The sequence below is a fragment of the Corvus moneduloides genome, chromosome 7, assembly GCF_009650955.1.
Source record: "Corvus moneduloides isolate bCorMon1 chromosome 7, bCorMon1.pri, whole genome shotgun sequence".
In the NCBI taxonomy this organism is placed as follows: domain Eukaryota; kingdom Metazoa; phylum Chordata; class Aves; order Passeriformes; family Corvidae; genus Corvus; species Corvus moneduloides.
The window spans coordinates 25256496-25283467 of NC_045482.1; the positions used below are offsets into that span (position 1 = coordinate 25256496).

Consider the following 26972-nt stretch of genomic DNA (forward strand, 5'->3'; position numbering starts at 1 on the left):
TTCCGGAAGTCTGTTCAATTCCTTTTACTAATTTTTAATTATTTTTGCTCATTTCCCGCTGCTCCGGGCGTGGCCCGGGGCGCGGCTGCCTCCCGTTCCCGGGGTCCCGCCCCTGCCCGCCCGCGCGTCTCCCCGCGGCGGGGGTGGCCCCGGGAACAGAAAGCCGACCGTGTCTGCTCCCGCCCCTCGCGGCCCGGCCCTGCGGAAGTGACGCTCGGGCGGGCGCAGCGCGGCGCGCGGCGGCCATGGGCAGGAAGGAGCGGGGTGAGCGGGGCCGGGCGGCGGCGCGGGCCGGGGCGGGGGGACCCTGGGCGGGGGCTCGTCACAGCTCCCGCTCTGCTCCCAGATAAGAAGAAGTCCAAGAAGCGCCATTACGATGACGACGAAGACGATGAGGACGAAGGTGCCGGGAAGGAGCCGCAGGAGGCGGTGCCGTCGGCGGCGGGGAAGCAGGTGGAGGAGAGCGGCACCAAGGTGGACGAGTACGGCGCCAAGGACTACCGGCTGCAGATGCCCCTGAAGGCCGACCACAGCTCGCGGCCGCTCTGGGTGGTGCGTGCGCGGGGGCCGGGTCGCTGCGGGACGCGGCAGGGCCGGGCGGGGGTTCTCTCGTGGAGAAGCCGGGACTGCTGCGGCGTCAGGCGGGGACGCGCAGGGCGGGCCGGGGTGTGCGGGTGGAGAGCCCCGGGGTCGCATTGGAGCGGGATTTGCTGCGGTTCGGGGCGGGTGCGTCCCCTGCGGCGCCTGTGCTGCCGAGACGGGAGCATCGGGAATGCCCAGGGAATTGCTCCAGCCCCAACAGCCTCCCCGCGGGGCCCCTGCTGTCGCGGGTGCGCTGCGGACCGGGCAGGGCACAGGAGCATCTCAGCCACACGTCTCAGGGAGGGCTGTGGAACAGCGCGTTAGCTGATGACACGAGAGGGATCTGTCACCGCAGTGACACAGCAGCGGGGTTTGTATGTTGGAGTGAAACCGCTTTAAGACAGGCTGGTCTCATCTTCTGTAACTGGAGCCGTTTGTTTTCTCTGCCCTTTGAAAGGGACGTCAGTAAACTTTCCCAAGGTCTGGCGAGTGGTGCAGCATCAAGGGAAGAGATGGTTGCCCAGCCAGCGTCTGCAGGGTGCCTGTCACTGAGTGCTGTACAGGCACCTAGTGCTGACACCCAAGTGCTATCATTCATTCATTCATTCATTCATTCAGCATAAAATGAGCAAGGAGTTTTGTTGTTCAGGCAAATGGGGCTGGAAGCTTACCTCTACACAAGCAATTTGTTTAGCATTAAAAAAGAAGAAATGCCCCCAGCGTGTTAGTCTGGAAAAGCCTTTATCGATCTGAGTGTGATTTATTCATAGTGCCGTGGAAGGGACACAGACAATGCCTGGGACATGCCTGGACCATTTCAGAAGACAAAAGTTACATGTTTATTCTTTTTCTTGTAACTTCATTATAAGATTCAGTTCAACTAACACTGTTGTGCTTTCAGCATTTCTTTTTATTTCTGCAGGCTCCCGATGGCCATATATTTCTGGAAGCCTTTTCTCCAGTTTACAAATACGCACAGGACTTTCTAGTTGCCATTGCTGAGCCTGTGTGCAGACCCACCCACATCCACGAGTACAAGCTGACTGCGTACTCCCTGTACGCTGCCGTGAGTGTGGGCTTGCAGACAAGTGACATCACTGAGTATTTGCAGAAACTCAGCAAGACTGGTGTCCCAGATGGAATAATTCAGTTTATTAAGGTAAGGCTATTTTATGGCATTGGAAATACATCTGTTGCTACTAATTAATTCCTTTCCTGCTGCCCCTGCCTAATTGATTTATTATTTTTTAATCATTCATCATTTTTAACTGCCTTATTCTTCTGTTACTGTTTCAAGAGAACATTTTTTTTTCCTGTCTTTTTGCATGGCATATTGCTGCATTGTTTTCATAATGTATCCTGTGTAGGATTTATTTTAAAAAATAAATTAAAGTGTCTGTGCAGATACTTTCAGCCAGTATGACTTGTACATGGGGAAGGTTTCCTCAGATTTGCCCTGAAGGATAACTGAGAATGTGGGAAACAGTCTGTAATAGTGGGGCACTATAAGACAGCCTGCCTTATCCTGCAAGTATGCTCTCACAGTCCTGGAAGTAGATTGAAATGAGGTATAAAAAGTGAATATCTGTGCCTGATCTCCTGCATGAGATGATGTGAGTGTCTTTTGAAAATGCCTTTTCAGGTTTGTTCCATGAGCATACCAGCATTGCAAGTAAATGTTTCGTGTCATGGTGTTTCCTCATAAAGACCTAAAGCCATTGCAGTGTTTGGTCCTAAATATGGAATCTCTCTTTTGCATGTTCCTAATGATTGCTCTCTTTGTTTGTAGCTGTGCACCGTCAGCTACGGGAAGGTGAAGCTGGTTCTGAAACATAACAGGTAGGTGGCTTCTTCCTTAGCTCTTGTGGCAGGAAGCCCTCCAAGTGCACACTTGTGCTTGAGTGAGTGCTCTCAGGAGCTCTGGAGTCTCACAGCTGCCAGCTGAGTGTAACAGCTCCCAGGTATCACTTTTACAGCTTTTGGAAGTATTTAATACATTAGCTGGTGAATTGTGTTTGGCTGTCCTGAGCTAGCGCTAGTTGTCATCACATTCTTAAAAGTAGTTTGCAAATTTGATATTGTAGCTTGTTTCTTTATTGCTTGGATTTGCAATGTGTCCTTGAGGTTTTCAAATCATTGTTTCCTTCCTTCCATCCTTCCATCCTTCCATCCTTCTTTCCTTCCTTTTAGAGAAGCTTTCCACAGCTGTCCTGCAGTCTTGTGTATTCTGACATGTGTTCTGTTATTCAGGAAAGATAAGCAAATCCAGTGACAAGAGGTGGGTGCTTGTGTCTGGATTGAATCTGATTTGTTTTAAAGCTAGAGGATAATGCTGGAAGGGGCCTGGAGAAGTAAAATATGAAGCCTCATATTTTAACTATGATCTCCAACCAGCATCATCATTGAGGAATCCCCAGGATGCACTAGTTTTAAGTTTTTAGGTGGTTTGTGTTTTGGAAGTTTGGGGTTTTGTCTTTTGGGCTTTTTTGGTGCTGTGGACAGGACTTGAAAACACCAGATGCAACATTTTCACAAACTCGCCTCAGTTCAGCCTCAAAACAATTTACTTCACTTGCATGTCACAACTAAGACCTGTATGTGAGAGATCCGTGTAGGCAGTTTTGCTGGAGTTTTGTTAGAGAGTATTTGAGCAAGATGGATGGATAACTGCACAGTACATGATGCTTTTGGTATGAGGCATCTTTTAAAAGTTTAGGTTGCCATAATGTCTTTATTTTTAAATTAGCACCCCAAGATTGGATGCTTGAGAGTGATCTGGGACAGCTGTGCATTGAATCATCTATGGCACTATTCCTGTGAGTTATTCAGTTGATGAGTTCATAAAAATGCCTTCTTTTATTCTTTAATTTTAGGTATTTTGTGGAAAGTACCCACCCTGATGTCATTCAGCAGCTTCTGCAAGACCATGTGATTAAAGAATGCCGCCTGAGAAATGCTGAGGGTGAAGAGACAGAGCTCATTACAGAGACATTCACAAGTAAATCAGCGGTATGTCCAGCCATATTCTGAAATTACTGCAGTGACTGGAGGTAACCGCAGTGACTCTTGAGTAGTTTGGACTGGTTATTGTTTGCTTTTTGTATCACCTTCATTCTGCCAGCAACAAACTTTAATGTGCTCAAATTTGGGGGGAAGAGGGGAGCCCAAGTGTGTCTCTAATGAAACCTTTCATGAAAATTCATGTTCCTCTATTTCAGATTTCCAAATCCAGTGAAGGTGGCCTTGGTCCATCAACTTCACAGGGAACAGATGCTCAGAATAAGCCAGACGTCCCAGCTGACTTATTTGAGTTTTATGAACAGATGGACAAAGATGAGGAGGAAGAGGAGGAAACGCAGACGGTGTCCTTTGAAGTCAAGCAGGTATGAATATTGCACAGAAGGACATAAGCATGAGAACTTACTAGGAAGTACTGTGGCTCTTAGTTTGGTAGGGGAGATCCTTGGAAGTCATTAACATTTATTTCCTTTTACCTTCCAAAATTTAGAATCTTATAGGGTGGTAGGCTGGGCATTGTTCCTTCCCAGCCTGCAAAGCACGGTGCTCACAGGCCAGAGAGGCTCCAGGGACTCAGGGAGGTTCCCATCACATGTGGCTGACTATTAGTTAGTGCAAGACAACTGAGAATTCAGTGGAGTGCTGCTTTCAGAGAGCTTTTTTTTCCCCTCTTGCTTTTGTTTTGTAATTTGTGGTTGCAGAAGGAACTCTTTCTTGGTGGTTCCAAGTTCATCACTTGAGAAAGGGAGCTGGAGGTTTTAGCACAGTCCTTGCTTGACCTTCAGAGAGCTTCTATAGAATTTCTCAAGTTGTTTTTGGACTAAGTGATTCTAATGATGCCTTAGGAGGGGAAAAAGGAATTTAAAAAAGGACAACTTAGTAGCTGTTTTGTTTATTTGAAAAAAAGCCAGTGCAGACCAACAACCTCTTGGTGATTGATTCAGCCGGTCATTGTCTTGGAATAACTTCCATACAGGGTATGGATGTTTTTAAGGTAACAGATGTGCAGCTTTGTGTAATATAGAGAACCTTTTGTGTCTGTTACTGAGCTCTTCGTTGCAGGACTTCACGCTGTAGCTTAGTCATTGCCAGGTAAGCAATAATCTGAGCTGAATGTGTCGTGTTCTTCCATCTCCCTGAAGAGCCCTCTCTAATATTAACTGTTGTTTAAAATGTTTAGGGGGTGGGCTGATCACAGGTAAAGTTTCCAGAGTAAACCTTAGCTCTTGCAGACTTCATAAGCATAAAAAATAATGCAATTTCACTTGGTACTATATAACGTAGTTGTTTTTAGGGAAAAAGAACTTAATTCAGATGTGGAGAATTTATTAACTGAAGCTTTGTTTCCTCTTCAGGAGATGATTGAAGAACTTCAGAAGCGTTGTATCCATTTGGAGTACCCCTTGCTGGCAGAATATGATTTCAGAAATGATTCTGTGAATCCTGATATTAATATAGATCTGAAACCTACTGCTGTCCTCAGGCCCTATCAAGAGAAAAGCCTAAGGAAGATGTTTGGGAATGGACGAGCCAGGTCTGGTGTTATTGTCTTGCCATGTGGTAAGTTTTGTGTTGGTGCTTAGACAACTTGTTCTTTATTTGCTTGTAGTAAAGTGAATTCCAAAGATGACAGCTGCCTGGATTTCACACAGCAGCAGGGACTGTTTTGGTGGCAGTGTGCAGAGTCCTGGTGGGTTTTAGTGAGCAGGTGGTGAGGCTGTGCTGAGGGAGAGCTGGGTTGCAGAGCTGTCGGTGTCCCAGCAGGGGCTGGGGAGCAGCTGTGGTACCTTCACATTGCCAGTCGTGCTTCCACTGTGCCCTCTGCCACCTCTGCTCATCTTCCCGTGAAATGTAAAGCTGTTGGCAGTGGAATTTGTTCCTTGGTTGGGAATAGGGAGATTGCAGGGAGCTGGCAATACAAAGGTGGCATAAAGGGGTGTCCAAGGAAGAAAAGAGCTTGTGTGCACAAGTGCCGGGCAGGGGAATTTGAGGAAGAAATGAGAAACATGCAGACTGAGACAATCTACAGAAAACGGGGAAAAAACGAGCAAACAGGAGATTGTGTGCCAGTGCCCTCAGTACTGGGGGAGGAGAAAGCACATGGGATATGGCGAGGGCCTGAGAGTGCGTAAGGGGTGCTGGCGTGTGAAGGATGGGAAGATTTACAGACTTGCTTTGTAGGGGAATGTGCATAACTGGCAGGGACAGAGGAATAGATTGCCCTCAGGAAAGCTTTCTGTAGCCAACTGTAATTTAACATTCTTTTGAAATTAAAAAGCATTAAAATGGTTGCTTCTAATTGTCAAAGCCATTGTTTACAGTTATTTTCTTGAGGAAATACAGTTGTGTTTAGTAGACAATCCAGCTGTTTTTTAAGAAGCAAATACTTGATCTCTTTAAGACTATTGTAGCAAAGAAACAGCGAAGAATTTGCCCTTACATGATTTCATATTCTCTCACAATTCTCCTTTGTTTTTTTGTTTTGTTTTCCTCCTACTCCAGTGGTGTCTGAGAGATGGCTAATGAGTGTCACTCCTCCTGCCCTGCAGGTGCTGGCAAGTCTCTGGTGGGAGTGACGGCTGCGTGCACTGTGCGCAAGCGGTGCCTGGTGCTGGGGAACTCTGCGGTGTCTGTGGAGCAGTGGAAGGCCCAGTTCAAGATGTGGTCCACCATCGACGACAGCCAGATCTGTCGCTTCACGTCTGATGCCAAAGACAAGCCCATTGGCTGTTCTGTTGCCATCAGCACGTATTCCATGTTGGGGCACACGACCAAAAGGTCCTGGGAAGCAGAAAGAGTAATGGAGTGGCTTAAAAGTCAAGAGTGGGGCCTTATGATACTGGATGAAGTCCATACCATTCCTGGTAAGGAAAGGGCGTGCAAACCTTCTACGTTGCACACATTGTTGATGTCTCTCTGTTCTTTTAGAAGTGGTGGTTTTTTGCTGTTCTTCTCATGATTAGTGGAGTAAGTAAACCCATGGTTCAGGGTTTTGAGACAAGTAAACTGCCTTGTTCTACTTCTTTTTTTTCCCTCAATACTGCATAGTTTAGCAGACCACTAGTTTTCTGAAATCCTTCAAATTAGCAACTTCCTCTGTGTGGGTTGATAAAGTGCTCTTAAAATACCTGAATTACATTTGCATAATTTTGCTGCAGACATATTTGAACAGCAGAGGAATTCATCTGCCTTCTTCTCTTTCATGCAGTGGCACTGCAGGCCAACTTTTAATATTTATGAGTGACCGTAATGATTGCCATCCAGAAATAGCTGTTGTCTTTGAAATTGCAACGTAATTGATATATATACTACTGGAAAGTAATAATGTAGTATTAAAGTGTCTGTGGAATGATCCTGGATAAAAATACCACCCAGGATTCTGTTAGCTGTTCTGCCTTATTCTCATTTGAGTATAATTTGGTGTCTACAGAAGTAATGGATTTCAGAAATAGACCTTGATGATTAATTGCCATTTTGTCAAAGTAGCACAGTGCTGGCACTGTTCTGTCACTTTTGTTCTTACTTGGTTTTATAGAAATGAAGGTATAGCAACTCCTCTGTGATCTCTAGCAATACTAAAGATGAGTAATTCTGCCATATCCTGCCAGTCCTGAATGTGGCAGTCAGCCAAGAGTCCTTGTGTCATAGTTCTTTCCAGGAAGTAATACAGACCTAAACCAAGCCATGTAATCTCTGAATATATTAATTTTCTCTTGGGGAATGGGAAATAATAAAGATGCCAGAAGGTTTACTGAGATTTTCAGAGTACATTTGACGATGCAAACTAAAGCTGTAATCACGGTGAAGTTTTGTAACACAGATTTGTTAGGAGTGTATGTGGAATGGGGTACAATTTCCAAATCCTGTGCTTGCCTTATGTTCAAGAGTTGATGAAAATGTCTTTTAAAGTTGCAGTATTTATCTTCTAAAACCATTCAGGAAAGCTAACAAAAAATTTGTCTTGGATTTCTTAGCAAAAATGTTCAGACGTGTGCTCACTATTGTACAAGCTCACTGTAAGCTGGGGCTGACTGCTACCCTGGTCAGAGAAGATGATAAAATTGTTGACCTGAACTTCCTGATTGGACCAAAGCTCTATGAAGCCAACTGGATGGAGCTGCAGAACAGTGGCTACATTGCTAAAGTCCAGTGTGCTGAGGTGATGCTCTGCTTTTTGGTACTATTAGTGTTTATTTAGTATGCTTATAACTTTGAGAAAAACTTTTGCAGCTCTTAAAACAAAGAATGATAGCAGAAATTTTAAAAAGTGTAAGAAAACGCCTCTTTATTTCAAGCCTGAACATATGAGGATGAAACCTGAAAACATAGGACTGGATCTCACCATTCTTTCCAGTTTAATGGTGTGACCTCTGTTCTTTCCAGCATAGGGGTGAGAGGTAAATCTGGTCTCAAAAGAAGTGAAAATGTTTCACACAGGCACATTCGAATGTTAAAGTAATCTTTCTGGGTCAGATGGAAAGTCTAACTCGATGTATTGTCTCTGGTAATTCACATGGAAGATACCTAGGGAAGAGTATAAATTTCTCCAGGCTCTCTGTTATTTACAAGGTTTCTGTGTAAGCATTAGTGGATTGCTTTTTCATGAACTTGTCTGGTCTCTTGAATGGAAGTAGTTTTAGCAGCTGCAGTGTGTTACGGTAGAGTTTTACGAAAGTTTCTTTTCTGTTTGGGGTTTTTCTTCTCCATTGTTTCTGGGGTTTTTCTGTCTTTGCTGGTTTGGGGTTTTTTTTTTGTCTTTGTTGTTGTGATGTTTATGGTGTTTATTTATATGGTGGTTTATTTTAAGCCTGTCTTGGTAATTCCATGCAATTTTCCCTAGCTCTGGTACTGGAGTAAAAGATGCAGATGCAGGTCAGCTGTTCTCCTTTTGACCACTGTGCAAACTGGAGGTTGTAGAAAGGAAAAACCCCACTGTTTTGAACTCATAGAATGCAAGTGAAAGGCACCTAGAAAATAACTGTTGAAGGGAGAGTAACCAATCCTCAAATTCAGGTTTGCACTTAGACACTTTGGTTAGTTCTGCCATGCAAGTATAATTCTCAGTCCCTGAACTGCCCTTTAGTCATTGAAAAATGAAGCATGGGCTACCTTTTGTACTGAATGATGGGAAAATTCTGCAAGTTTATATTCCTTAGGCCAGTGTTTTGAACTAACATTTGATGGCTCTACCAAAAGCAAAGAATAAAAAAGCCCAGTATTGATGACTGATAAATGATGAGTCCATTACGTGCACAACTGCTTTGCAGATTTGTTTGGATTTTCTTGGCACATGTCGAGGAGTAGCATCACTTGGCTTATTCCCCACAGCCAGGAGAGGTGTCTGGCTCACTCTTTAAGAGCAGTTCTTTCCACGTGGCCAGAGAGAGCAGTGCTGATGTCTCATAGGTCAGGTCATGGTTGTTGCAGGTGCTGCTCTAAAAGAGAGTGAGCATCACAGTTAAAAAAGTTACACAAAGTTTAAAAACAGACAACAAGCCTGTTCCTCACTTGTTCTTTCAGTGTTTTGTAATTTACAAATAATCCCTTTCTGAACAGCCATACCACGTCTTTGGATTGGAGTGCATGTCTTGCAAAATGTAAAAATTAAAATATCATTGGGGTGAGACGTAGATCTTACCCATTTCCTAATCCAGAAGAGAGTGCAAATACAAAATACATGGGCTTGCTATGTATTCAGAGAGGCACTGAGCAACAGATTAAATTTTTTACTGTAGTCAAATATTCAGTATTCATATCTCACTGTTGCTTTGATGTGATTGTCTTCTGATTCAAGAGTTTTAAGTCTTTCATGTAGACAGCACACAATAACAACAGAGCCTATTCAGTGCATGGATTTATTTTTAATGTAGTCAAAGGATAATAAAAGCATCATCTGGCATTTAACTCACTGGAAAAAATATTTTGAAACCAAAAATTAGTTCTTATCAGTACAGAACAATTCATGTTGTTTAAATAAACTCCTGTAAATTGCTGTTAACTTCCTTAGCTGAATGGTGGTTATGAAAGAGGCTTTTCTCTGCAGTATTTTGTTAATTTCTATTGTGTAATGGGCATGAGGGATTAACACGTGTACAGCAGAGTGAGTGTTTCCTAAATTATATGCCCTGTGGATAGTGTCATACATTATCAACAGTGTCATTTCATTGGCTTAAACTTCATAATGTCTTCTTTTTTCATGCTACAGGAGAAAAAATAAGCCCAGACTTACTGAAGTACTATGGTAGTTATTTACATAATGAAAGAACTGCTTAGGGATGTCTGTTGAAAACTTCTAATCAATTCTAGTGTTTTGGATATTCCAGACTCAGTAGCTGTTAAAATAAAGGTCACTCCTATGTGGGTATATGAAGAAAGATGGGTGAATTTGTTCAGTAATGAAGACAAAATGTGTCTCAGCTTTCAGAATATGGATGAAAATTAGTCTTTATTGGAAAACGCTTTGACTGCTCTGAAAGGGAGACTACACAGACAGTTCATTCCCTTAATTACTGCTTTGTAAAAAGTAGTAGCATTCAGTACATTATTTAAGTGTGAACATAAAGGAACTATCTTTCAGTCTTGCTCCAGTCCCCTTGCCTATTTCTGTCATGAATCTCAATGCCAGAGCATAACACTGAAATGTTGATGAGGTTAAACAGATTTTAGCAGTGCAGGAGACTTCACTGACTGGCAGCTTTCGTTTTGCTACAGAAATTTGTTAAAATCTGTGGCCTGCACTATACAGAAAGTCCTAATGCATTATCATCCCCCAATATCTTTTCTATTCCCACTGGGATTAAATAAGTAAATAATGGAGCATTACTTTCTGTGTGTATGTTTTCTAATTGTAGGTCTGGTGCCCAATGTCTCCTGAATTTTACAGAGAATATGTAGCTATCAAAACAAAGAAAAGGATACTGCTCTACACCATGAACCCAAATAAATTCAGAGCCTGTCAGTTCCTGATTAAGTTTCATGAGCGACGGAATGACAAAATCATCGTCTTTGCTGACAATGTGTTTGCACTGAAGGAATATGCAGTCAGACTTGGGAAGTAAGTGTTCGCTACCAATGATGGCATCCTCCTTCCATGACAACTTCCTTGCAATCTCACAGCTTTCAGTAGTCTTTGATATTTTTTGTAATGCTGTAACTCCAGTCCACCTGCATAAAAAGCTCAAGAGGCTATTTTGGGATGAACTGTATTGGCCCTGTAACATGATTTCAGTGTTTGAAAAGAGTCTCTGTTTAGCATTTGTTTCAGAAAAGTTTACATCCAAGATTTCTTTGGAAGATTTAGTATTTTATTTTATGTTATGTTATTTTAAGTTATTTTATTTGTATTAGTAAAAGCCAGTGGAAAAATGAGGGCTTTTAGAAATATCACTAGAAGTATTTCTTTAATGGATGGTAGCTTCCCCTGTCTCTCAGAGACAAAGGTTTTCAAATATCTGCACTCTGGATCTTTCAAGATGTTCTGAGACCCAGGGCCTCCCTCTTCAGATTCTCAGAAGGTCTTACCCTTGACAAAAAAAAAAAAACCAACTAAGCTTTTTTGGGATCTGTGCTGTGTTAGTGCACTACCTAGAACTGCAGTAATTGTTTAATAAACTAGAGGATGTTTCTCCCTAGAGCTCCTCGGTTACCTTAAATGACTGTAACATGAGTGCAGTTACAGGAGGCTGTGCAAACAGATTTTAATGAGGGGTCAGCATCAGTCTGTTGGTAGCATTTGGGGAGGGATGATCAGGGAGAGTTTGTCAGGGTCAGGCATAGAGTGATTATTGGGAAACGTAACCATATAAGCTGTCCTCATCCTTTCTTTGACAAGCCCAAATAATGCCTTGCTTGCTGGAAGCTGTGGGGCATTTTGATGGTGTATGATGTCATGTCTAGGAATTTCATCAGTACTCCTTAGCAAAACCACAAACAAGCCTTGCACTTTCCAAAATTCATGATCAGGTCTGACTGCAGTTTAAGGGCTGTGTTGTGCTGGCATGCTGTGACATTAAATAGCAAGCAGAGCTAATGGTGGTGGATGAATTCCAACATCCGCGGTCTCTTTTGTCATTTTTTTAATCTGTCTGGACCGAGATTAGCTGTAATGATGCCTCTGGAATGTCCTAGCACTGTTCAGTGCACCACAGACAAAGTCTTTAGCACAGGTGATGCTGGGAGGGGGGGATGCTGTGGAGCACAGCAGTTGTAAGTGGTGTAGATGCTGTGGAAATGCGGCAGGAAAACCAGCTGAAGAAATAGTAGGGGGCCCCTTTTTATGTTTTGGTGTGTGTTCTGTGTTTCTCACATCATTTATGGAGCTCCAGGTTATCCAGCTGTCACTATTAGAAAGAGAGGAGGCTTGCACTGCTGGACAAAGGTGAGGGAGCCTTTGTTTTACAAAACTAGAGAGTTTTGTATCAGTTTGCTGTCAGCAGGCTAAACCAAAGAGAACTGTTAGTTTGTGCAGGACAGGAATTCCGTATGTGGAGGAGAGAGCAGCCCAGTGGGTACAGCAGGAGTGCTGTGGCTGTGTGCCCATGAGGAGCACAGCTCCCACTGCCCTTCTCATGGCCTGACGGAAGCATGCGGGGTGAATGGGCTCCCAGATGGGGGGAGAGGTGGCCACGGTCCGGCTGCCTCTGCTGGCTCCTCCCTTAACCCCCTTGCCCTTGGTAGTGGGGAACTGTCAGGGAAAGACCGTGCACATGACAGGAATTATTTTGATAGCAATTTTTGGGGCCATAGAATTCAAATTTGCTTAGCCAGCTTTCCCTCTGTCATGAGTCTGTCATCCAGTATAGCACAGCTCATGTGCTGACTGGTTTTACTGGTGTTAGGAATATGTTTAAACCTCTGTTTCTGAAGGACTGTGCCTCTGTCGTTTTGTCAGTTATGCCAGTTAATGGGAGAGGAATCTATCTTTGCAAATCCCTCAAGTGTCTTTTTGCAGTAAGGAAAATGAGTCATTAAAAAAAGAATCCATTTAGCACTCAATGTTCTAGATTCAGAAAAGTACTCAGGAGTGTCAATGAATTACTGTCAAGTAGGATCAGGGCAAGTTAAAATGAAGGATTGATAGCCAGGAGTCGAGGATTATTCTGTTCTTAGTACAAAATGTGTTTGAATGCTTTCTTGGTGGTCTTAAGAAAAAGAAGGCTCAAAAGTGCTTTAGTTTCAGTTTAAATCTGCCATTTAACTTCACAATTTAAATACTAAATGAAATTTAAAATAACAGTTAAAATATTACTGAATGCTACTAATTGAATAATGATGGTACTTTTTCAGAGTTGACTCATTTGCCACTTTCATTTTTTAGCTTTTTTTCTGAAAGCCTGCTTAAATACACTAAAGAGGAGAATCAGAGATGACTAGGATTGTTTGGTAAAAAACCCTAGAATAAAGTTGGTGGTAGAGAAAGCAAGAGGAGCCAGTGCACAGGAATTAGTTGATAAGAATAGAAAACCTTAGTCCTGTGCACAGCCATGTTTATATTCAGCTACCATTCATGGATGTGCAATACTAAATGGAAAAATTAGCTTGGTTCCTTGTGTTAGAAATAATTTATGGAAATGTGAACAAAACAATAACTGGAATACTTCACTCGTACTGTTTGGAGATGCTTGGTAAACCAGCATTTGGAAAATTAGTGCAACAGATGACAAAGCAGTGGCTGTGCTATCCTGCATGCATCTAACTGGTTTTGTGTGGGCTTTGCTCTTTCTAGCTTTTTGGGTTTTTAACTCTGCTTAGGCAGGAATAAAACAGACAGACCCTGGAAAATTTCTAGCCATCCAAGTTATTCATGAAGTCTGTGGGTGACTGAGAGTTTGTGTGAGCCTTTGGGATTGAGACATTAAATGTTCCATGTGATTCATTGTCAAACATTAGAAATGGTAGGTGAAATGCCACTGTGAGCTGCTCATGGAATGTTTGGGGCCTTTTTCTCATTTCAGTAGGCCCAGAAGGTATTGGAAGGGGCAAGAGGTTAGCTTTAAAAGCAAAAATAATTTTCCCAGAACAACACCCAGCAGCCTGGTTGTGACATCCAGCATATCCTTGATAGAGAAGCCTGGATTTTCAAGTGTTTAAATAGGGAGCAAAGGCTGCAGCTGTCAGTGTGCTAACTCAGTACATTTGAGAAGAAAAAATCTCCTTATTTTAACAGCTGCCTTCAGTCTTTCATGTAAGCTTAGCAAACGTATTCAGTCTGTTGATACACAGCTTCATTGGTGCACGTAATTGCAAAACATTTGTGACTGTCAGAATTTCTTTCTGCCTGACTGGGTTGCTGCAGAGGGTTCCACAAACCCCTGGGAAGCTGCCATGAGGAGTCAAACAAGCTAAAAGTAAACTGAAATCTGTACCAGAATCTGGTTTGTTTTCATATCTGCTTAAATGTGTACTGCACTCCCTGCCATGGTACCTCATAAGAAATGAGTGAGAAATCTTGAATTTATTTAATTTGCAAATGTTGTGTTCTTTTCAGACCCTATATCTATGGTCCTACTGCACAAGGGGAAAGAATGCAAATTCTACAAAACTTCAAGCACAATCCAAAAATCAACACTATTTTCATTTCCAAGGTGAGTGAGTACATTCACTGTGTCCTTGTGCCTATCTTCAGAATGAGCTTTAAGAGTCAGCTGCACATGCATGGTGTGCATTTGACATCTTTGTATCACAGCCCACAAAGAAAGCTGTGCTTTGTATTTAGTGTTGGCTGGGGAAATGTGGAAATAAAAGACTGCTCAGAGGGTGCTGCTCTGTTGCAGGTAGGGGACACATCCTTCGATCTGCCCGAAGCCAATGTTCTCATTCAGATTTCATCCCATGGTGGGTCGCGAAGGCAGGAGGCTCAAAGACTGGGACGGGTGCTGAGAGCCAAAAAAGGTAAAGGAGGTGGTGGCTGGGCTCTGGGCCTTGGATCATCGTATCCTAGAGCAGGAGAAACTGGGTGCTCATGAAGTATCTTTATACTGTCCTTGGATTATGTTTTAGTCAAAGAGAATATACCTATATACCAGTGAATGAAAATGAAGCATCTTCTGGGTCAGTAAATTTAGTGATGAGAAAACTTCCAAAGGACAAAAAAAGCTGAAAGAAAACTGACTTTTTGTTCTTTGGCAGTTCTCTCACTTTTTCATTCCTTGATACTTCCTTCAACATGAAATTGTTTGTAAAGAATCATAATATTACTCTAACAAGCAAGCCTGTGGAAATCGCTTTTTGATACTGCGGACTACTTGCTTTTAAAAATTGGATTTGGTTTTTGACTAGTATGTTTTTGTAAAACATGGCCAAAGGAATTTTTTTTGTTTAGAAAAATTATTCTTAAAATACTTTCTACTCACACTTAAGCTCTGCACACACTTTATGTGCAGTTTGTGCTTGTTCCAGGTGAGGCTTTGTTTGAAAATGCAAACAAAACCCATGCTAGTGAATTGACAAAGTCTTGGTGAAACCCTGGATTTTAAAAGAGAACCCTGTTACCAGGGTAATAGACCTTAAGGACTGTAAGTGTAAAAAGATCGTTTATACACAGCCTGGTATATGCTGGTCTTCAGATAGTCCTATGAATTCTTAGCTAAGTATCTTTGTCTCACTTTAATTCAAAACCATTGCAAATTCTTTACGTGGGTAAAACTTTTCCTTTTTCTGTTGTGCTTTTTTGACATGCACAGCAACCTTGCTCTTGGCTTTTCACTTCTTGACATAATAGACTTAAAAACAATTTTATCTTTCACCTTGCCTACCAGAATAAAGCAGCAAGATCTTCTTAGAGCACCTGTGTGGTTGTGTTAGTCTACATTTCCTTTTCTGTTTTGTCTTTTCACCTATCCTCAAGTTACTGAGCACCAAAGTAGGGGTTTCTGTGCTGTGTCAGTTTATGCAAGGTCTGGGTGCAGCTAAACAATGCAATAGTTTTTGTGGGGACAATTTAAACACCTGTTTTCAGTATTTATTCCACTGTTGTTCTCTGTTGCAGTGTTCCAAGTGGAACTAATCACTGAGTGCTTTTGTCTCCTAGGCATGGTTGCAGAGGAATACAATGCCTTTTTTTATTCCCTTGTATCCCAAGACACTCAGGAAATGGCATATTCAACAAAACGGCAACGATTTCTTGTAGATCAAGGTTATAGCTTCAAGGTAACTTGTCCCTTCTATTTATTATGCTTGGGGCATAAGAATGTAATTTTCATATTGTTTAATGTTAGTATTTGATCCAGTACTTGAGAATTCCAGTTGTGGAATGCATTAATGAAGTTTTTTCTCACAAGTGGAACTGCTCCGGTATTGTTTTATCATCTGTATTATTGTGAGGGCAGGTACAAGTAGCTTTGTACAGCTTCTGGAAAGGTGTTTTAACTTCAAACCAGGCACCCTGCAGAGTGCAGTGCATGGTCCTTCATGGTTTATGTTTGTGCTGTTCTGTTGTCCATCTGTGCAGGCCTCCCATTATTTGTTATTACACTGAGTCTGCATAAAGCAGTGTTGGGTGTTCTCATTAGTGTGTCAGAGTGGGCAGCAGCAATTTAGACTTGCAAAACTTAAGAAGTGACAAATAAGTGCCAAAGAGCTCCAGTCTCAGACCAATATTCCACTATGTTGTCATCTTCCAAACATAACATCTCATTTTACCAAAGCTCCTCTATATGATAGATTTCATGGTGTATCTCATTTATTTTTCTTTTAATGCATGGACTGCCCCATATGCTCATCTGTTGGGCTGCTAAAGGCAGCAGAGTGTCATGACAGCTCTTGGGTTTAGGTAAATGATTCCTTTACAAAACTGGAGCTTACTGCTCTGATTTGAAGTCCTCCCAATGAGAAGCATTGTTGAGGAGAATAAAAAATAAGGCTGTTCAAGAGCTTGTCTGTGTGAGGCACCAGTACAGGACATCCCCCTGAACTGCTGGGCTGGAGTAAATCACTGCTCTGGAAAGAGCAGTCCATTAAAGAGCTCTTTAGAAACAGACATGTCAGAGTCTTTATAGGTGAGAACTTTGTTTCCCTTTGTAGTGAATATGTTCTGACAAAAGTTGTAGATCAGTACTAAGCTGCAAATAATTACAGCAAATGCGTCTATGTGGCTGTAGCCAGAAAGAGGAGAGCAGTCCCTTTACTTATATTTGAATGCCTTGGATTCTAGAACTAAGAAAGAGGTTAAAATAGAGGGATTTCATTTTGCAAGGAAGGAGCTCTTAGTCCTAGGAGCTTTGGTGTAATGTGGGACAAAAGCAGTGCAAGTGGCCAGCTGAGTATCTGGAGCAATATTTCTGCTGACCAGTACTGGAATGTTCTTTATTTGCAGATTAGAAACAAAACATTAGAATATCTATTTTCTTCTGTTTGCCAAACTTAGTCATAGCTGGCGTCAAAGAATAGGGCTGAAAGAAACTTCCAAAAAAAACATCTATTGTGTTCCTTCATGCCAAGCAAGGGTGAACTATGTGTATGTCATTCACAGCACATCTGCCTTCTTAGTCTTCCAAATATGGAGACTCTACCTCTTCTTTAGGTAGTTATTTCAATGTTAAAGTCGTCTCCATCAGAATTTGTGTTGCTAAATAACTAAAAATTCACTACTAGTTCAAAGGGGTAACAGTTTTCACTTTTGTTTAGGACTTACTTTCTTCCTGCCATCTCTTAATAGCTCCATTCTTTGCCTTTCACCAAAAAGAGAACTGGAGTAATACGTTTTTGCTAAGTCCACATATCTTGTCTTTGCTTCTTAAATATCAGCCTTACTACAATTTACTGCTTGGAGTGTACCGCTAGCTGGTTTTTTTGGTTAGCTGAATTTTAAACCAGTAGCAGAAGAACTCTGTATATTAAAGAATTGGTGGTAACTTTAAACAGGGCATCAGTTGGACAGCTTGAAAGATGATGCAGTGGGAATTCTTTCCATTCTATGAGTCATGCTAGTACTGTTTTGCAACCAGAGCAGGAAACAGGCAAATGCAATTTAAAACTGATTTTTGTGACTTCTTCTTCTTTATTTTTGAGATGACCATAGCACATATCCTCCTAAATAAACAAGGAGGACCATAGTATTCCTTTAGCCATGTAGGACAGATTGCTTCCATGAATGGATTCTTCAGACTCAGACATTTTGTCAGGAAAACATCCTTTTTTCAAACTAGAAATTACCACAAATAACAGCTCACAGCACTGATTATTCATTCCAGTGTTTCCCTACCCCATTTTTTAAAAGCAATACTTGGCCGCTTAAAGTACCTTTAACTTCACTTACAGTGTTTTTGTGATCTGCTCCAGCTGAGACTGCTGACGTAATTAGTTTATAATTGTATTGACTCAAGAGGTAAGCAGAAAAGATGAGGAGGGGAAACACTACATATAATCAATGGCTGAATTAGAATGTCTTTCTCAAAACCTTGTCAAGTTGAGAACAGTGGGAAAACTGATTGTTATGTATAAACATATACTTACAGAATTCATTTAACTACAGGGAAAATTCTTGTGAAGTTTTCAAAATACCTCTAGTTAAAGTAAGCTGCCTGTTGCAAAGCTTTATAACAGAAGCTTGAGATCTTTTCAGTTCTTCAGAAGTGGAGGTTTGTCAGCTGGTGGAGCCCATGGCTCTGCATTGCCAGTAGGTCACATGTGCCCTGTACCCACAGTTACCAGATGAGTTACTGAGAATTCCAAGGAGAACAAACCTAACTGAAGTTACCCAGTGTCTATGTACTCAAAAGCTGGAAGAGTCCTTTTGCTCTGCTGCTGATGCTCTGTTGCAGGTTACTGCACTGTCTCTCAACAGCTGTACATCTCAGTTTGTTAGGATTTTTTTCCCCATTGTCCTGAATGCTTCTTGCTAAAGTTCTCAGTCTCTGCAGAGCTAGTGGATTATTTTTGTTAAATATAAAATGCTGGTTCTTAAACTAGACAATCTAGAGCCTTCAACATGACACTAACTTTGCAGTAAGCTGAATGCATATCCAAGTTATATGTGCTTTGGTCAGGTTCTTGGTCAAGCTGGTATAAACAGTGTTTAGCTGACATCCTCTCCCCAGAGCTTTTCTTTCTTCTTTTTCATTTTTTCCCCCCCTAAAGGTTCAGCTTTTGCATTTCCAGCTAGAATATAACAAGAGATGTGTGTATATGTATATGTACATCACTTAGCAAGATTTTATATGTATCTGTGCTATCTGTAGTGTGAAGTTGTTCTAACCATTAATAAAAGTTGAAGGCAGTTCCAACAGGATATGGAATCAGAAATCCTTGTCTTGGCTTTGAATAGCTAACAGTGAGGAGGAAGAGCCCTCACCTTGTAGTGTGCTCTGTTTCTTAGGTAATCACAAAGCTGGCAGGCATGGAAGAAGAAGAACTTTCATTTTCAACCAAAGAAGAACAGCAGCAGCTTCTCCAGAAAGTCCTGCAAGCATCTGACCTGGATGCTGAGGAGGAAGTAGTTGCTGGAGAATATGGTTCAAAGTCAGCTCAGGTAATGAAGAATTCTTTGAAAAGGATGACCACAGGTGGGACAGAATTGGATCATTTCACTTCCATCCAATTCTAAATGTGATGTTGTCATTGATGACCTGGTATCTTTGTGAAACATTAGAGAACAGATTTATTTTTCTAATCTGCATTAGCCTTTAGCTATTGGAATAATTCACTTTTTGGGCACTTGGAAGAAATTAGACATGTAATTAATGTCTTTCTCCATCATATTTGAAGGAGAAGGTAACAGATCTATTGTTACAGATTTTGAAGTCATTCTTTAAGTCATATGCAATGAAAATACTTTTAAAACCTCTGATCACACACTAAGCAGGTACTTTCACTCCTTGTACTTGCAGGTGTCCCGTCGTACAGGCACCATGAGCTCCATGTCCGGAGCAGATGATACAGTTTACATGGAATACCACTCCTCACGGAGCAAGGCATCTTCAAACAAACACATCCACCCCCTCTTCAAACGCTTCCGGAAGTGACATCTTCACATGGGCATTTTGTTGAAACTGTGGATCCATGTCTTTGTTCCTGTAGCTGAAAAGATGGAGTTGAAATTTATGACAGGTCCTTTAAAAGACTTCTTTATATGCATCTCTATAGCCACTTACTTACCAATGTATGTGCTCTTATAGGTGAATGGGAAAGCAACGAAGGAACTAAATCTTACCATGAAAATATTTTTACAAACTTTAGGATACAAATATGTCACAGCACATATTTTTTTGTGTGGCACTGGCTCCTTGTCTTATGCCCTCATTTTCTCATCCCCAGAGGGCAGAAGCATACAGGCCACTTTGTTCAAGAGAAGTACTTGTCTGGTTTTCAGGGTAATTAATAGATTTTATTTTTAACAGCTGAAGATCCTTTTTCAGAAGAGTCCTGAAAAGGTTTTGTAAATGAAGTTTGTACTGATGTTTGAAATATTATTTATCTGACTATTGTGTCTGCTCAGCAATATACTGTTTTTCAAAATGTTTAAATAAAATCATTCAATGAGCTGAACAAATCCCAAGAGGAGCACTTCACATTATATTTTTAAACCGAGAGCTAATTTATACTTATGACTTAACCTGTATTAAAATTCTAACAGATTGGTCAGAAATGTTTTAGAGTTTGAAGACAAGAAGAAATAGGGACTCTGTCTCCAAAGTAAACTCAAGGAAAGCATTAGTAGTAAATACAAATAAATTCTGTGCTCTTTCTCCTCATTTTTCTTGCTAGTGTTGAGAAGTTGCTCAAATAAAATCTCTTTCTGTTTTTATTTATATTCTATTTATTAACCATGCAATAAAACCTTCGTAACTGCTAAACAGTGCACTGTCACCACAGAAGTTATTACTCAATCAAAAAGCATTTTGACTTCTCACAAGGTGAGTTGGAAGAATGTATGAAGGAAAGATTCCTGAGTTTGTTTTTTTTAATGAAGGCTGCAGTGTAATTCTAGAAAATTATAGGAGAAATGGTGGTGGTTTGTGGCAGAAGAATGCTTTCTAAATAACATCTACTTAATAATGTAACACGATGCTTGGTGTTGTATTAAGAGGTGTTATTTCACTGATGGTAGAGCTTTAGGGACAACCTCTGTTGGTTCAAAATAGGTTGATATAAATCTTTACCATACTGGAAGGAGCATGCATGGTACAGCCATCCTGGTTGTATGACAAATGTGCTTCAGAAGAATACTGAATTCTGTTCCTTATTAACATGAATTCACAAATCAAGACTAGAAATATTGGAAGCATAATTGAGAACAGATGGTGCTTGGTTTTGGTCTCTGTATCAGAATCAGGTAAACTGATCTGCTTCAGTTTAAACTTTGTTTAGGCTCTGAGTCCTACCCTGTAATACTTGGTTCTTTCTCTTGTGCTGAGTCTTCTGCCTCACAACCTGGAACCAGCCATGGCAGTGCTTGAGCGGCTTATATAGAAGAGATAATTGTGCAGTATTCTGGTGCTGATTTCCTCTCCCCAGTTTAAAGCACTATTTACTTCTGATAGTAGTTTGGACGAGCTCTAATAAATGCAAATGGCTTAATACTGATTCCTGTAATTGTGGAATTACTAGTAGTAGCTGGATTTAGGATGGCGCTGGAGTTCTTGTGTAGTAAATTATGATTAATGATCTCACTCTTCTAAGTAATGTCTGTGTGGGATGCAGTACATTCAGCATCAAGTAAAGCATAATAATTCTACAAGGTATAAATGGCTCCATGCATCAGTGATAGCATCTTGGTATTCAAACTACTGCTATGATTAAGTATGGTAATTACTGCCTGCTGTTACTCCAGGCTGTAGCAGCAAGCGGCAGACTGGTACACTTACTCTACAGCTGAGTTGCTGCTGCACATGGCAGCACCTGTACCGTAACAGGGTCAGTCAGCTCTGCTTTCCGGGCAGCTTGGTCACTGAGGAACTGCTGGCCCCTCACTGCTCCTGCACTCTGGCAGTGCACCCAAGGGTCACAGCTCCAGATCTGCAGTCCCAGCCCTCTAGGAAACTAAATTGTCCATGAAAGAACAGATAGTGTGGCAGAACTGTGATTCAGATTATGAGTGGTCTCAGAGGCAGGTGAACTCAGGGGTAAGTAAATTATTTCTTGGAAACCTGTGGATAGAGGAGGTGTGATTTTCTTGGATGTAATTCAGGTTTCCTTGTTGGAAGAAAAGCTTTTTCTCTGCTCCCTGGCCACCTCCTTAGTCTGAATTCCATACTGAGGAAACTTAATCTTCTTCAGGAATTGTCTTTTTTTAATATTTGCTGTTTGTGTTTCTGATAGGCTACAATACTGAAGCTTGTGTTTATGTGCCCTTCCTTTTTGTGGCAAACTGGCAAGTGTCCGAATGAAGATGTTAATGCCTGAGGGATGCTGCTGTCACTCATTAAAATGGCCTTCTAGACTAAAAGGGCACAGTGATGATGGGGTGGCAATTTCACAGTGTTACAGCTCACCAAAGCACCAAACTACAGCCAGTTCCTGTTTCTCTGGCTCCTTCTGCTCTCCTGATGGTCATTTTTCGTAATGCCATACTTTGTGTTTAAAAACTCTGGACTTCAAGGCAAGTGGTTCTCAGTATAACTCAGTGTCATATGCCCCAAGAGGCACAGGGCAAGGATCTAAATCTATGAGAAGTCTGCAAGTAGAGCTGAATTCTTTACTGTTGATTCATGGGGTTTTTATTAAGGGTTGAACAGTAAGTCACACACAGTGGCATTGGATTGCTTGTTCTGATTTAAATATCTTATTTCTGTACAATATTCAATTAGTATTTAGCCTGTTAAGTTCAAATTTGTCCTGTTTTAAGTAAAAAAAAAATCAGAATTCAGAAAGCATTTAAAATTCCAAAGAAGTAACTCCACAACTTGAAAGGATCTTTCAGACAATGGATTTGAGGACAGTCAGAAGAGGCAAAAATTATGACTAACTGTATGGCTTTTTCAGTGAAAAAGTCTTAAACTACACTGAAAATTTTTGCTTACATTTCTGACAATGCAGCCCTTTTTCAGCTTTTATTTGCAAATGTTCTGAAGAGCCTGTCTGTGTAGTCTTAACTGAAGGTGTTACTTGGGCAAAGTTAAATCCCTCCTATCAAATCTCTTTTACTTCCATAAATTAGAAATTATTTATACTTGTAGCTATCTCAACAGTTATGTAAAACATACAGTACAATATTATACTGGATATCATAAAATGATGTTCAAATTATTACAAACCAGATATAGCCCAAGACTGTTAAAAGGTGAGAATAATTCTAAGAAAACAGAATTTCTGGTAAGATGATAATGTAACCATTGTCTCTGAATACCAGTGTTACTGACACAAAGAGCTTTGACTGAACTTTGTCAGAGTTCATCCAAAGAGGAGGGCAAGTTTAAATTGGATTTAGAAATAACTAAACAAAGGTAACAAAGTATAATTAATCAGACCATTAGGGGGTCTAGACTGGGAGAACAGCGGGACTGTAGATTTGAAGACATACTATCCAAAAATAATACATAGTCTAAATTATCAATAAGCCAAGTTTAGTTTATACTGTGATCCTGTAACATAGCAAAAGTTAACTAAAACTGAAGCATGTCTGCTGTGAAGGCACATGTGCTCCAACTTGTTTGAAATAACAAAAGTCCCAACTGACTTGTTACATAAAGCATATTTTCAGACTCTAAGGACCAACAGGCTTGGACAAACATCATTGTTTAAAGAACTCTGAGTGTGTTTCCGAGTCAGTGTTAAGATGTCCGATAAATATATGTACCGGGAGGTTGTACAAGTAGGAGAAAATATTTATCTTTTAAGCCACATAAATGTGTTTTGGTTGGCTTGTGCTGATGGCATAACTCCTGCCTTCTTTATGGTTTGGTGGCTTTATTTGGATTGGAAGGCAGTTTTGTATAATGGCTATTATACTCACCATTATTCCTGGGAATTCTGTGGCACTACTACTGGACTTCTGTTACCTGAAACAAGTCTTCATATCTGTGTATCAAGTGTTCATATCTGGGAGGAAAATGGGACCAGACAATACTAACCCCTCCGCCACTTTAGGTTACCCTCTAAACCTTTCACCCTCTGCTCCTCTTTCAAATGTTTGTTGGCTCCTTTCCTTCACTCTTCCTTTCTCTTTTTCAAGTCTATTCTAGGAAACTTATTGCAGTTTCATCTATCTCATCACATAAATTTTGGTGTTTACTCATAATGTTGACTACTGAACATCCTGCAGTTGGCAAGTTTGACCTCCAATTCAGATTCTGCAGTAGTAAGGATGTGAAGTGTGAAGGATGTGAAGCAGGAACATTGGTGGCACATATGTTCACTAAAACTCTAATTTGAAAGTCAAACAGAACCACACAATTATCATCTGGCATAGCAAAGAGAAGCGAATGGTTTAATTACACGTTCCAAGTTGTGGTAGCCCACATGTATTCACTCACATTCATAAACATTCCCTTCCTGTATTCAGCTATTGAACTGCCTTGCAATTTGGCTCTTGTTGTCTTGAGTATTCTTTTTGTACAGTTTATCTAGAAAACTTGTATCTGCACTGATGGGTTGCTATGGTATTACTGATAATTATTGTAGAGCAGTGTTTTAGTAGTGCGCCAGAGCTGCACCTGTTAGTGGCTCTGAATTTCTACTCCATCTAGCAAACTGCCTAGAAATACCTATTATTTATAAATATTTTCAGCCCAGTGGTCATCAGACCTACCTCTGGTCCACCACCTGCACTACATAAAAATTGTTTCTGTGGATGTCAATCCACGCATCTCTCTTTGTGCAAGGAAGGTGCTCTATACAGATTTGCATAATGGCACCTTTACACCCCTTTAAATCCTTCTGTTACATCAAAGTAATTTGGTCATTTTCATCATTAATGCATTGCTACTTTGTGCTTTCTTCATTTACTTCTTTCTGTTGCACTCAGCTATTGGCTATAATGTACTCAGGAAATTCTTCAGGATGGTGTGGTTTGGCTTTGCTTATAAAACACTAATGGCTCCTTGTAATAAAATTATGGTAAATAGTAATGGAGGTGTCTCACAGACACTCCTGGGTCAGGACTCTTCTCAAATGGCACATTCCACTCTTTCTTTAAAACTAGACCAGGTATAAAATCCTATTCAAAGTTAATTTTTTACGTCGGGGTAATTTTTTTTGGTTTTTGGTGGGTTCTGGGTTTTTTTCTTTTAGGCTTTTCTGTAATTTTTGTTTTTCTTTTTTCACATTAATGAATGTTTGCATATGACTAATGAAATAAACTGTTTTAGACTTTGCACTGTTGAGTGCCGTGTTAAAACCCAACAACAGTCTATCCAAACAGCAGAGAATGCATCCCATTCCTCAGGAGCCGTAGCACAATGGATTGCTAGAATCTTTTCATGAATTTGGCTCTACTGTGATTGTGTAAGCTGCACATAGAAACCTGATAGCCAGTAATCACAGAATGCTTGACTGGTATTAAAAATCTGCTGTGGTTTGCCAGTGACAAGATCTGAATGCCTGCAGCTGTTTTATGTGCTGCACCAGGTGAGCTCCCTGCTTCACTGAAATTGCAGATTCTCTGAGTGTTTACATGCTGGTTTTTTTTAACGGAGTCTGTGTTTCAGACCATTTTATTGCAAACAAACAGAAATCTAACAATAAGTAAACTGAAAAGAAACTGAGTGCAGGTGGGGTTATACAACACAGTTCCTATGCTGGGGCTACTGCTACCTCCAGAAATTCCTCAGCAGGAAAGCAGGTACTGTTCTGGTGAAATCCTTAAGGGATAAAGCGTCTGAAGCTTTTCCAAGTATCCTGGCTAGAAAGAGAATGTCCTACAATGATTTTCATGGAGAAGTGGTAACAGGGGAAAATAATGGAGAATTCCAAATATGGAAACTGGAAAAAAGTACACTCAGAGAAAGCTACTACCAGTTGCAAAACTGTAACCTTTACAGCATAATGTATCTAAGTTTATCTCACTAGCATACTAATAGCAGCAGATGCTTTACCTTAACCATATTTGATTACAAACTAAAAAAAAAAAAAAAAAAAAAAAAAAAAAAAAAAAAAAAATCAACCATACTGATAGCTGTGAGCAGGAGCTTCTAGGAAGGGTGCACATATTCCCTCCAGCAATCTAGAAATTACAATATTAATATAATTTTAAAATCTGTGTAACTGTCTCTCTCAAAGCATCTTTAGATAAATATCAAAGAAATAACATAGCTACACTACATAGAAATGTGGGAAGGAAAACCAGAGGTTCCCTGATGATGTTCTCAAACTTGTTCTTAAAAAGCTCAGTGATAGCAAGTACATAACATCCTGCGATGCCTTGGCTAATCTGTAGCCGCAAACTAGGCCCATTATTTTCTTTCTTCTCTCTCTGACATGCACCTTTATTTAACAGAAGATGTCAGCATCTGTAGGCTGTTGTCATGGTTGTGGTAGTTGTCTTTCCCAGATGAAATAAGTCTCTCAACCTTCTTATGTAATTTTTTAAAACCTTCTCATTTTTTTTCCTGTTGCTCTTCTCTGGACCCTTTCAAGTACGATAAAGCCCATTCTGAAGACATGATTTTAGCTTAAACCAGCATGTACTTTAACAGATTTTGTTCCTGTAAGATTTACTGCGGTATCTATAAAGACTGATGCACCTAACTTCAGAGTTATTTGTTTCAGTGGAGTTATCAGTGTCCAAAGGAAGCATGTACACACAGCTTAATCAGAATACAGCCTCAAAATCTAAGTAAAGCTAAATAAGGAAAACAAAAGCTAATAACTTTGAAGCTTACTAGATTTGCTTTTCCAGCAGTTTATTCATAATTCTGTTCTAGAAAAGTGGATCTGCCTTGACACTTTCCTCTTTCCTCAAGTTTTATCTGTCTGATTCACTTAAAAACCAAGGTAGTCTCTTCTACATAATTTCTGAAACTAATCAACATTTTACAGATTATCACTAACACCTTTGGAATTATACAGAAACACAAATGAAAACAACACAAATACTTTTTAAACTGTGCAGACTTCTATGAAAGCTGACACAAGCTACTTATGCAGTATATCCTGTCCAAAAGATAGATCATTCTGCAATTACCAGTAACACCCCTGACTATTGTAATTTACAGGAATAGTTTGTAACGTTACTGTGTAAGACCAGTGCTACTTCTATGTGGATGCACAAATGTTTTTCATATATGTTACAGGATAATGAGCAGTTCTAAGAGAACTTCTTGCACAAAATACCCTATTTTCTAACACACGGGAATGAATTAATGCCACAGGAAAAAATAGGCTTAATCCTGCCTTTTTGAAGTAGGAGAAAGATGGTGTGAGCTTTTCACCAAACTAATGGGTGAAAGAGGCAAAAACTGAACTTTGGCTGCACGTATAATGGGTATATTTATCTGATT

The 26972-nt window shown here is 40.6% G+C and overlaps 1 protein-coding gene across 1 annotated transcript; it reads left to right on the forward strand.

The window, feature by feature from the left end:
• Positions 1-157: 157 nt before the first annotated feature.
• On the forward strand, positions 158-21120 carry ERCC3 (ERCC excision repair 3, TFIIH core complex helicase subunit). The gene is made up of 15 exons (XM_032115377.1): positions 158-264; positions 347-552; positions 1505-1741; positions 2372-2421; positions 3456-3591; positions 3801-3965; positions 4956-5160; positions 6150-6464; positions 7575-7759; positions 10452-10654; positions 14087-14183; positions 14373-14490; positions 15629-15747; positions 18914-19066; positions 19425-21120. The coding sequence occupies exons 1-15, from the start codon at positions 246-248 to the stop codon at positions 19557-19559; spliced, it is 2343 nt and encodes a 780-aa protein (XP_031971268.1). The 5' UTR covers positions 158-245; the 3' UTR covers positions 19560-21120.
• The last annotated feature ends 5852 nt before the right edge of the window (positions 21121-26972 follow it).

Bases quoted from the DNA above. Each gene is read 5' to 3' on its own strand.
- ERCC3 (XM_032115377.1), top strand. The intron at 3,592-3,800 runs GTATGTCCAGCC...CCTCTATTTCAG, and splicing joins CATTCACAAGTAAATCAGCG to ATTTCCAAATCCAGTGAAGG. The intron at 14,184-14,372 runs GTGAGTGAGTAC...GCTCTGTTGCAG, and splicing joins ACACTATTTTCATTTCCAAG to GTAGGGGACACATCCTTCGA.